Consider the following 11,271-nt stretch of genomic DNA (forward strand, 5'->3'; position numbering starts at 1 on the left):
AACTAAAAGATAAAATTTACTCATTTAAGTAGTTTAAACTTAAAAATTAGTAAAAAAGTAAAGTCTCACTAAAAATTTGGCCACCCACTGTATGCTAAGTTTAAAAATAGTTATCCCGATGTAAAGACTTGTTTTTCTAACATTTGCTCATATTTTTCAAAATGGTTCATTACAGTTATAGAATCAGATACACATACAGTATGCATGTGCATCTACCATCAAAATATTAAGTTAATGATTAGTACAGTTAAACTATCAAAAGTTATCATGAACTTATATATACACTTGTTTGAAGTAGAGATAACAAGAATTGCATGATCAGTGCTCTTTATATCCAGAGGATGCTATTTTAAGATATTATCTTGAAAATGAGTTGCATAATTAAAATGATATTGGTAAAGAAGATGATTTATGTATAGGCAACAAACAATGGAAGGAAATAGACCAATCTAAGCTAGTAAGTGAAACCACAAGCAGCTACATTAATACTCTGACAGATAAGTTACAAAAACTGTTCATTATTACATTGCTAAACATCAAGCTGCTTCTTTAATAAAATTAAATAATGACTTATGTAGTACTAAGGTCATTGTAACCTGTGATTTTTAAAAAAAAATTATGGGTTTGTTGTACAAGACAAAATTTAAAGCTATCACTGAAACAAAACACAAAACTCTAACAACATTGCTGTTGTGATTTGATTATTACATTGTTTATTTTAGATTTAAAAAACTTATAAGAATAATTGTTGTCATTCTAAGTAAAAGTGTTTCAATTTTCTAATCTTACTATGGATAGAGCCCTAAGACCTTCTTGCTTTGATGTAATACCTAACTCACCTTCTGCTACAAAATTATTGAAACATTGGTTCAGAACATTTGAGTATTATCTTGATGAACTCCCTTAAGACCTTGATGAACTCCCTTAAGACCTTGATTTGAGTATTATCTTGATGAACTCCCTTAAGAACAAGCTAAAAACTCTGACAAATTTTGTGGTTCATGTTGTTAATGAGATAATAAGTGAATGCCTATATTATTAATCAGCTATACAAGTTTTACAATCTGTTTACATCAAACCATTAAATGAAGTCTATGCACAACACCTTTTAGCAACACATAAGCAACAGCCAGGAGAAGGTTTTGATGAATGATCTACAAGCTCCCTAAAGTTTTAGCGAAAGACTGTAATTTTAAAGACACCTGCTGCAACTAAATATCATGTTGAGAGTACTAAAAATACATTTATAACTAGGACAAAGTCACAAGGCATCAGACAGCAGCTACTAAAAATCAATACAATAAATCTAGATAAAATGTTTTCAAAAGCTAGAACCTTGGAGTCCGCACAGAAAAATTAAGAAAATTGTCACCAATTTAATACATTAAGTTCTACAGTAGTTACAATAACCAAAAAGTTGAAACAATCATACTTAAATTCTGTTTCCATTTGTTAAAACTGAGGGAATCAAAGACATGAAAAGATTGTATGTTCTGCCAGGGAGTCGATTTTTTATAAAGGTGGAAAAGCTGACTACTTTGCCAAGCTATGTAGGTCTTCTCTCAAGCTATGTAGGTCTTTTTTCAAGCTATGTAGGTCTTCTATCAAGCAATGTAGTTTAAACTTACAACAGCATGGATGAATCTTGTTGATCAACCTAGACTACCCTGAGCATAGAACTAATTTAAAGAAATTTGCAGCCTCCAATTCAGCTTTGACTAAATCAACAATTATTATATTTGTTAATGATTCATTTATAAATGCATTTATAAATGAATCATTATTATAAATTATTATATTTGTTAATGATTCATTGATAATGGTAGCACTGATAGCTTCATTCACCGTTGATTGATACAAAAGCTAAGCTGTTTATAGTAACAACTAAAAACTGGTATTTATGGTTTATCTTTGTTATTTACCAAAATTTTTGGAGAGATTTTATCAATATTTTAATAAAAAAAAAGCATTACAAACAAGTGAAATTTAACATTTTAAGCGAGTTATGCATGGGTGTTATCTTGGGTCTTGATTTTCAAAAGCAACAAATCTTTAACCTATAATTTTGAAGTAAAAAGACCCCACTAATAATTTATACTTTACACTAATAATATAATTAACTAGACGTTAACCCATTACCAAGGATTGATAACCTAGTAAACAAAATTGCTCAATACAAAATATTTAGTATTGTCGATTTGAAATTGGCCTACCATTACCATGGCCTACCAAATTTCTATTACCAAAAATGATAGAAAAACTACTGCTTTTAAAGCAAATGGCAAGTTGTTTCAATTTAAAGAATACCTTTTGGAAATGAAAATGGTGTTGCTTGTTTTCAACGTGCTATAAACGAAATTATAGAAAAAGAAGGACTTTTAGATGTTTTTGCTTACTTAGATAACGTGACAGTATGTAGTAAACCCCAAGAGGAGCATGTGGAAAAGTTTTTAATATATTTTCAGCTGAAATCATTTGTCGTGTATTTAATCATGATAAATCACAAAATAAAATTTGCATTCTTGGTTATCTTACAGAGAAATGGAAAACTCAAACTAGATTCCAGTCACCATCAATCAACAAAAAAGATGCCTCTGCCTTATGATGCCAAACCTAGGAAAAGTATCATTGGGCTACTCTCATACTAATCTAAATGGATCCCAAACTGCCCAAGCCTGTACACATATATATATATATATATATATATATATATATATATATATATATATATATATATATATATATATATATATATATATTATTAAAAATTTGTCAAGTGAAGAAATTTTCCAAAGATCTACTCCTATGTACAATGACGCGCTATTAAGATCCGGTTTTAATCACAAACTTTCATATCACCCTAATTTAAATTTACCTCATACCAAAAACCGTAAACGCAACATCGTATGGTTCAACTCTCCTTTCAGCAAAAATGTTAGCACTAATATAGGAAAAAGCTTTTTAACCTTGATCAACAAACACTTCCCAATAAATCACAGACTCCACAAAATTTTTAACAAAAACACAATAAAAATAAGCTATAGCTGTATGCCGAACATGAAGTCTTTTTTAAACGCACACAATCAACAAATTATGAACAACAAAAAAATTCCACCTAAAACCAACTGCAATTGCCTTAATAAAAATACCTGCCCTTTATCAAACCAATGCTTAACAAAAAACATTATATACCAAGCCAATATAAGTTCCAACAATCCTACCAACACTCCTGTCAACAAATCCTACATCGGTATAAGTGAAACACCATTCAAAATTAGATATGCCAACCATATAAAATCATTTAACATTCTAAAGTACAAAATGACACCAAGTTATCAAAAGAACTTTGGAAATTAAAAGATGCTAACTTAAACCCAGTTGTTAAATGGAAAATAATTAGGCAATGCAATGCTTACAACCCAACCACGAAGTCCTGCTAACTATGCACAAACGAAAAATATGAAATTCCATTTTCCAAAAATAAAAATCTACTAAACAAAAAAAGTGAAATGCTATCCAAGTGCAGGCATCGAAACAAATTTCTTCTCGCCCTATTCGACACGGGTGATTGATCAATTTTCTAATTAATATTTGTTTGTTTGTTTTGACGTCAGAACTCATTCCATTGCTTTGTTATGTTTTTTCTGTCAATTTCTGTATTTTGTATTTTTTAACGGTTTTTTCTTTATTTAAAGAATAAAATATGGCTGATGATTGCCGAAGGGCATGAAACTTTAAGTTTCAACACAAAGTTGTATTTTTTCAAATAATCAAACTCTTTATATAATATATATATATATATATATATATATATATATATATATATATATATATATATATATATATATATATATATATATATATATATATATATATATATATATACAGGCTTGGGCAGGAGCAAATGAGTGCAGGAGCTACAAATAGCCCGTCTAAAATAAACTTGACAGTCTATAGGGCTACCTGCCATATAGTCTTGCGCAGGCTTTTCTAAAAATTTAAATTATTATTTTTTGATGATAATTTATTATATTTGTACTGAATTTATTTATAATAATAGTATATACGGAATAGTATATGTTTTTTAGCCATAAAAATTTTTTTTTTAGGTATTTCTTTTTTTTCATGTTTTTTTTAATTTAGAGACGAACCCAGACCAAAATTATTTTATCTTTTAATTTTTCTTTCGCTTTTTTATTAAAAATAGAAAAAAAAAAAAAATTTATTTTAGCTACTTCATTTTTTCTTCAGGACAATAAAATGAATTAAAAAGCAATTTATTTTTTGTGTAATTATGTGACGTAACTGTCTTTGGTTACTAACTGATGGTTTAAAAAAATAAATGTTGTTACAAAACTTAATTTTAAAAAATTGTTACAAAATTTTATAACAATGGAATGTGCATAAAGTTTTTTGAAAAAAGTGCTTTTTCGAAAGATAGAACAATTTTAAATACCCATTCATAGTAAAATTAACTTTTGTTTGTTGGCAATTAAGAGTGAACTACTTTTGTTAACAAATGAACAAAAGTAAAAAATTTTAGTCTTAACAACAATCGTGCAAACTTAATTTTTTTGCGTATTCACGCAAATTTAGTTTTTGAATGAATGAACTTTTGATATTTAGCTTTCTATTTTAGTTTACATGAGGAAAACAAAAAATTGAAATGTAAACTTTTTCAGAAAGTTTTGTTTCTTTTCCATATACTTTTTAACTAATAATAAAAATAACAATTACAATAATAATAATTTATATGAAGATCTTTATTAGGATTTTATTAAGTTATTTTTAAACTAAAATTATATTTAATAAATAAAAAAACAAATTTCTTTAAAATATATGTTTTTTATTCAAAAATATAAATCATTTTATAAATTACGTTTACCGAAAATATCTCTTCTTTAAATATCTTTAATTAAAAATACACCTTAAAATTACTTTAAAAATTATTAACCTTTAGTAAAAGTTAAATGAACAGATTTGCTAATATTAAAATCAAAAATTTAAAATTAATGTAATAGTAAATACGTTTATGTTTTTTGATTGAATAGTTATTTGAATACAAGACGCAAAACTATTTTGTTAATTTTACAAACATTATGCAATTTAGTATGTACATTACATAATATATATTATGTAATGTAAATATTGATTAAAAATTGTTTAAAGTATTTAAACATTTAATTACTAATTATTTAAAAGATTATTAACTACTAATATTAAATTTACTAAAATATAGTTAACAAATGTTTAAAATACTTTAAACAATTTTCAATATTTATTTAAAAATATTGTAGTTAAATTCTTAAGTAAAACAGTTTTCTTATCGTAACAAAAGTAATATGGTTACGTCCACCAGTAAATTCATGTACTATTTATGTATATTATATTCACAGAAATGCCTTTAAATCAACTCCTCATCTTTGGATAAAACTAAACAAGATAAACACAAATGATTAAAATGATGATTAAAAATCATTGTAACAGCATTGGTTTTAACTTGGGGAGAAGGAAGGGGGTATTCTCAAGAACATCAACCCCCCTTTATATTGCTGAAAAAAAAACAGTGTCCCCAAATAAACTCTGGGTTTGTCACTGAGTTACCTACTAAAGTTTGGGAAAAATTTTTGCCAGATGATATCCATTCTCTAAGATCCTTAACAAATACTAAAGCAATGGAGACACCTCAAAAAGAAGGCTTAAACACCTGCGTAAAACAGCTATTGGATACACTTTACCCACATGATTAAGCAAACTTGGACCTGTACTATTGAAAAAACATGTGTAAGTATAAATCACTGCTAGATGTTCAACTCATAGACAGTAACCCTCAGTATAAGGTATCCAGATAGAAGAGAAACCACTTGAGACATATAGCTCCAAACCATATTGAAACTTCACATAAAAATTCACATAAGAAATATGGCCTTATCAATAACTTTCCTAAAAACACTTTCAATGAACCTCCCCTTTATCAACCTTCACAAGAAGAAAATCTTATCAATGATACTTGTCTGATTGATCCATTGTTATCACAAACATCTGGAAAAGATACATGAAGAGTAAGTTGTTGAACATTGAGGTTAATAGAAGAAGATACATGAAAAACCTTATTTAATTAATATGAATTCATTTATTTTATGGATGCAGAGAATATTGTGATTTGATTATTTACTTTGTTTATTTTAGATTAGAAAAAAATTTAAGAATAATAATTGTGTTCATTCTCAGTACAAGTGATTTAATTGCATTCAACAGTAATTTATTACTAAGTAGTAAATCTAACCAAATGTGATTTAATATGTAATGAAGTTAACAATTGAACATATTAGGAGAAATATTTCTAAGTAAATAGAAACAGTTCATTACTTTTCAGATGGGTATGCTAGCCAATATAAAAATTCAAACACTTTAAAAGTATATGTCATCATAAGCAAGATGCAATAAAATGTAAACAGTCCTTTTTTGAAACAAGTCATTGTTAGTTTTCTTGTAGTGATATTGATAGGACTGTGAAAAAAGAATAATTTCAATTGCCTTTATAGAACATAAACTAACTATATACTTATGATTTCTGCAATGTTTGATTTTTAACAAAATGAAATCTTAGGAATCAGTTTTTACTACATATCTAAGGAGTCAAACACAATATTCCCAAGTGTAATGAAGCAGCTATCACAATTTCACTCCTATAAATAACACAAAAATTGAAACTAAATTTGTTTCTGAGCAACTAGAGTGTTCATTTGTTTTTACTTTTCAAACTGATGAGATTATTAAGGCATGCTTGTTTGTGAATATAAGCCTCAGAATGTTTGTATGTTTAATATATGACAATAATTCAAGAATCAGACAAGTTAAGAAGATTAATGTTAAAAATAAAGACATTCAAATAGATACATGCATCCATATTACCCTTCAAGGTCATATTAATGGCCTTCAAGAAATAATGTGTGTTGGGTTCCATTAACTAGCTTATTGTTAATGATTAATATTCCAACAACTGCCACAGGAATAAAATACATAACCAGTGAGATTGAGCACCGGAACATTGAAGACAGCTGGGCAAAACTTTCAATCCAAATAAATTGGATTTAAAAAAAGAAATCATTCCAGTTTTTTATTATTACAGAGTTTATACACATAGAACCATAGGAAAAAATTTCAGAAATATATCTTTTATGCATTTTAAAATATACTTCTTTTTGTATGAGGCATCAGAAAACTTAAGAAAAGAGTTGCATCATTTTGAAATAGAATTTTTATATAGAAGCTTTGGTTATGCGTCAAGTCAGAATTTTTGAGTTTTCACTGTAAAAAATAGTTAGCAACAAAATTTCATCACAATTTTGAATAAATATTACATAATTTAAAGCTAATACTGTGATAAGATGTGTTTAAAAAATCGATGGCACTGAAAAAAAAAAGTCAAAAAAGAGGTTAGAACTGAGAATCAATATCTCCAAAACTGTTAGGAGTTGGACACTAAAAGTTGAAGTGAAATATTTTATAATTTTTTTTTTTTTTAATTTAATTATTTTTAATTCTAATTCACTCCCAACGAGGCTGCAAGCAACCACTATTATGTTGGAGAGTTACTAGAAAATAAAAAATAAAGTTAAAGTGCAAAGAAACGGTTTATAGAAGACTAGAGAGTTATAGGTTGTATAAGTCAGGAAAACATGAAGATGGGAGAGTGTTTAAAAGGTTTGAAATGTAGAAAAAAACTAGACGAATAAAAGCTTTTAGCGCATGCAGGGACAGATACAGTAAAAAGATGTGACTTCACTAAATGACGAGTCAAGCAAGAATGAGTTTTGGTTGATGGAACTAGAGCAATAGCCCTTGCCTCACACCTTCATCTATTGCACAATATAATCTTTCAGTCACAGCAGTTAGCAAGTCAGAGGGAATTGACTAGAGTTCTGGAGAGCACTTTTGTAAGTCTATGGCAGGAATTTTGGCTGGACCACAAGCCGTAGATTAATTTAAATGAGATATGACTTTAGCAATAGAAGCTGAAGTAATTTGAATGTCTAACAATAGGGTTATTCTGTTTAACTGGAACGACATTATAACGCTAGTAATAAGGCTTCCTGATATCAGATATCAGAGCATTAACAGTATCATGTTGCACATGGATAGTGTCCCTGTTACTTCCAGTTTGATGGAAGAGTATGGCTATAAGATTAAAGAGTCGAACTAGAAGAAAAGTTCTTTGCAAATTGTTATGTCTTATCCTCAGGAAAGAGTAATAAGATCAGCGCCATGAATGAGAGATGCAAAATTAGACTTATTAATGATGATATTAACGATTTTTCAAAATCTTGAGAGCTAACATTTGAGAATAAATACAAGATTTAGTAAACTGGAAGTAACAGGGACACTATCCATGTGCAACATGGTACAACATGGTTAATACTCTGATATCTTACAGCTGTTGATAGAATCAGCCTCTGAGACCTGCCACAGAGTTCAGGAAGCCTTATTACTAGCCGGCCTCAGAATCATTAAACTGAGTTTTAGAGCTGTAACTTCATTTGGAGATAACAGGAAGAGTTAATTAGCTACTATTAAAGAGATACAAGCAGAGTTGTTAACAGGGCCAAAAGTAGCAAGGCCAAGCCCACATGTTACAAGGCCAAGGCCAAAAGTTACAAGGCCAAAAGTTTTAAGTCAAGGTCAAGAATAAGAGTTTCAAGGCCAAGGCCTACGCAAACATTTTTAAGACCAAAGACTTGAACTTTTTCTAACATTAAGGCCAATTATTAATAAAACTGTAGGTAACAATTGCTGTGACAATAAACCACATGATGTGAAAATAAACCAAGGTTATGTGCAGAACTCTACAAAATCAATAAGAAAACATACTTGTAGATATATATGAAAGCCGAAAACAAAAATACATAAAAATAAAGAATGAAAACTTTTAATTCTTTAATTTTATGTATTATTTTTTGAAGGTCAAGGCCAAAACAATCAAGGCCAAAATTTTTGAGGTCAAGACCTTAATTTTTGGCCTTAAGGCAAGGTCAAGGTCAAAGACTAACAACTCTGGGCACAAGCAAAAATTTATGTGTAGAGTCAAGAAGATCAAGCATTCATTATCCTCGTAGGAAGCAATGTAACAGAGGTTTACATCTACGCCAGCCTAAAAGGTGAAGAAGGGGTTTGAAGTTGGTCAAAAGTATTATTCTGCTTACCCCTTAAGTCTTTGACAAGGAGGCTTTCTACAAGACAGCAGCTAAATACAGTTAACATCTCTGTAAGATAAATATTTTTATGGAGATACCATCTCCAGTCTTTACTCAACCAAGAGCCTCAAGGCAGGGTAATTTTAGTGACAGTTAACATCCGTCCAAGATGAGTATTTTAATCAAGACACCATCTCTAGCCTTTACTCAATGAAGAGCCATAAGGCAGGGGAATTTTAATTTGGAGTTTATTTCTTCTAGCTTTAGCCTAAAAAAACAAACTCTACAAAGGCTCTGCAGGGCATCGAGCAGATAGTACTGGGTTACATAACACCAGTAGCAGGGCAATCATGATGATCCTAAAGCTGACCTGACCTGTAAGTTTTAAGCTTGTAAATCATTAAAATCTAAGATAGCATTGTGCCAAGAATAACTTGAATTGAGCTGGAATGACTCTAATATTAATTAATAATAACTTATAATAACTGCACTAATATTGTTATTACTATTATTTTATAACAATAGTCAAAATTAAAAGCATGTTAAAATGGATAGAAGACATTTGAAGTAATTTAGTTAATTTACATAAATCATACTTTTAAACACAAGGAAATTACTTTTATTCTTACAGGGGCTATTGAGCACCATTTTTGACAGTGCTGACCATCAGGTGTTTGTTTCTATAGGCATGAAATTTGATAAGTTTCTTTGAGCTGCGCAATAGTGCAATAAAGACAGAGGAGATAAGAGAGGCAAAGAAAAACTTTTTGCATAAATGGTGTGATCTAAACTAACACTGTGTGATCTAAACTAACATTGGGTATGACGATGAATTGTAACAACTCGTTTAAATACCAATCAATGAAAACTTAATGGACTTAAACGTATTAATAAATTTATTAAATTTACAATAAAAATGTACTGACTCTTTAAAAAAATAATGACATGAAAGTTTTCATTCTTCTTTGTTTATTTTTACTATCTTGATGTCAATAACATGAAATCTTATGTCAATAACATAAAATCGAGCAGGAAAGTTTATTTGAATTAAAAGAACAAATATTTAAAGTGAATTTAATTCAAACAATAGTCAACCTAAAATGTTGACATTAGTCTTTAATGTGTTGTAAAAGCTAAAGTTGTAAAAAACAAAACTCCTAATGAGAAATTTATGGCTTCATATGTACGACCAACAATTCACAGCTATAATAAAAAATTAGATTTAACAATAGGGTACCTTGCATGACACTGTTAATATATATTAAATTGTCACAATTATTATTGTTTTTAATAAAAGTCACTCACTTGTATTTCTCATAAATTTCTTGAACTCTTCTAATGTTTTCCGCCTCCATACATCCAGTTTCATGTTTTCGATATCTAGCAATATAAGGTACGGTCAAGTCTTGTTCTAATAAGTTAATTACATTGCTTATGTGAGTGACTTTATGTGCTTCTGATGATTTTGGAGAAACATTATGACTTTTCGAATTTAGAGAAACTGTTTGCTCATCTGTTAAATACTCATCAATAACCAGAGAGTTTATATTGGGCATTTCTTCTTCGATAATTATTTTTAAAACTAATATGTCGATAAAATTAACGATGAATACAAATAATAAAATTTTAAATTGATAAAAAAAATAAATTTACTAATATTATTAAGAAACTTATTAAGAAAAGAAAAAGAAGTTTAATAATGTTAATGGTTAATGTAATGTGATTGCGTTAATGCAGTAGTGGTGCGGCGGTCGAGCACTCGCTTCATAAATTCAGAAGTTCTGAGTTCGATCCCCACCCAGTCTGTGGTAGTAAATAAAGTAGTCTTCTCGATTGTAGTGGCCTTCTCGGCCTTAAAGAGGTGAATAACATTTAAAAATAGTAATAAAATAAATTGTATTATTATAATTGATTCTAACACATTTTAAAATTAAAAATTTTCTATTAAAGTAGTTATTCTTTTAAATGTTGACATATCTACATCAGTGGCGGATTAAATCTTTTCGGGACCCGGGGGTTTAAGACTTTTCGGGACGAAAATAAGTAAAATAAAGTCTTTCTTGAAAAAGCTACCGCT

General features: G+C 28.9%; 1 protein-coding gene across 2 annotated transcripts in view; it reads right to left on the reverse strand.

Annotated features, from left to right (window-relative positions):
- Positions 1-10,798, reverse strand: part of LOC101235874 (S1 RNA-binding domain-containing protein 1) — an 85,161-nt gene extending 74,363 nt beyond the window's left edge. For both annotated transcript variants that reach the window (XM_065813146.1, XM_065813145.1), the window contains exon 1: positions 10,500-10,798. In XM_065813146.1, coding sequence (XP_065669218.1) covers positions 10,500-10,750 — 251 coding nt within the window. In that variant the 5' untranslated portion in view covers positions 10,751-10,798. The remainder of the gene's footprint in view (positions 1-10,499) is intronic.
- Between the last annotated feature and the right edge of the window lie 473 nt (positions 10,799-11,271).

Source organism: Hydra vulgaris, chromosome 12 (assembly GCF_038396675.1).
Source record: "Hydra vulgaris chromosome 12, alternate assembly HydraT2T_AEP".
Lineage (NCBI taxonomy): Eukaryota > Metazoa > Cnidaria > Hydrozoa > Anthoathecata > Hydridae > Hydra > Hydra vulgaris.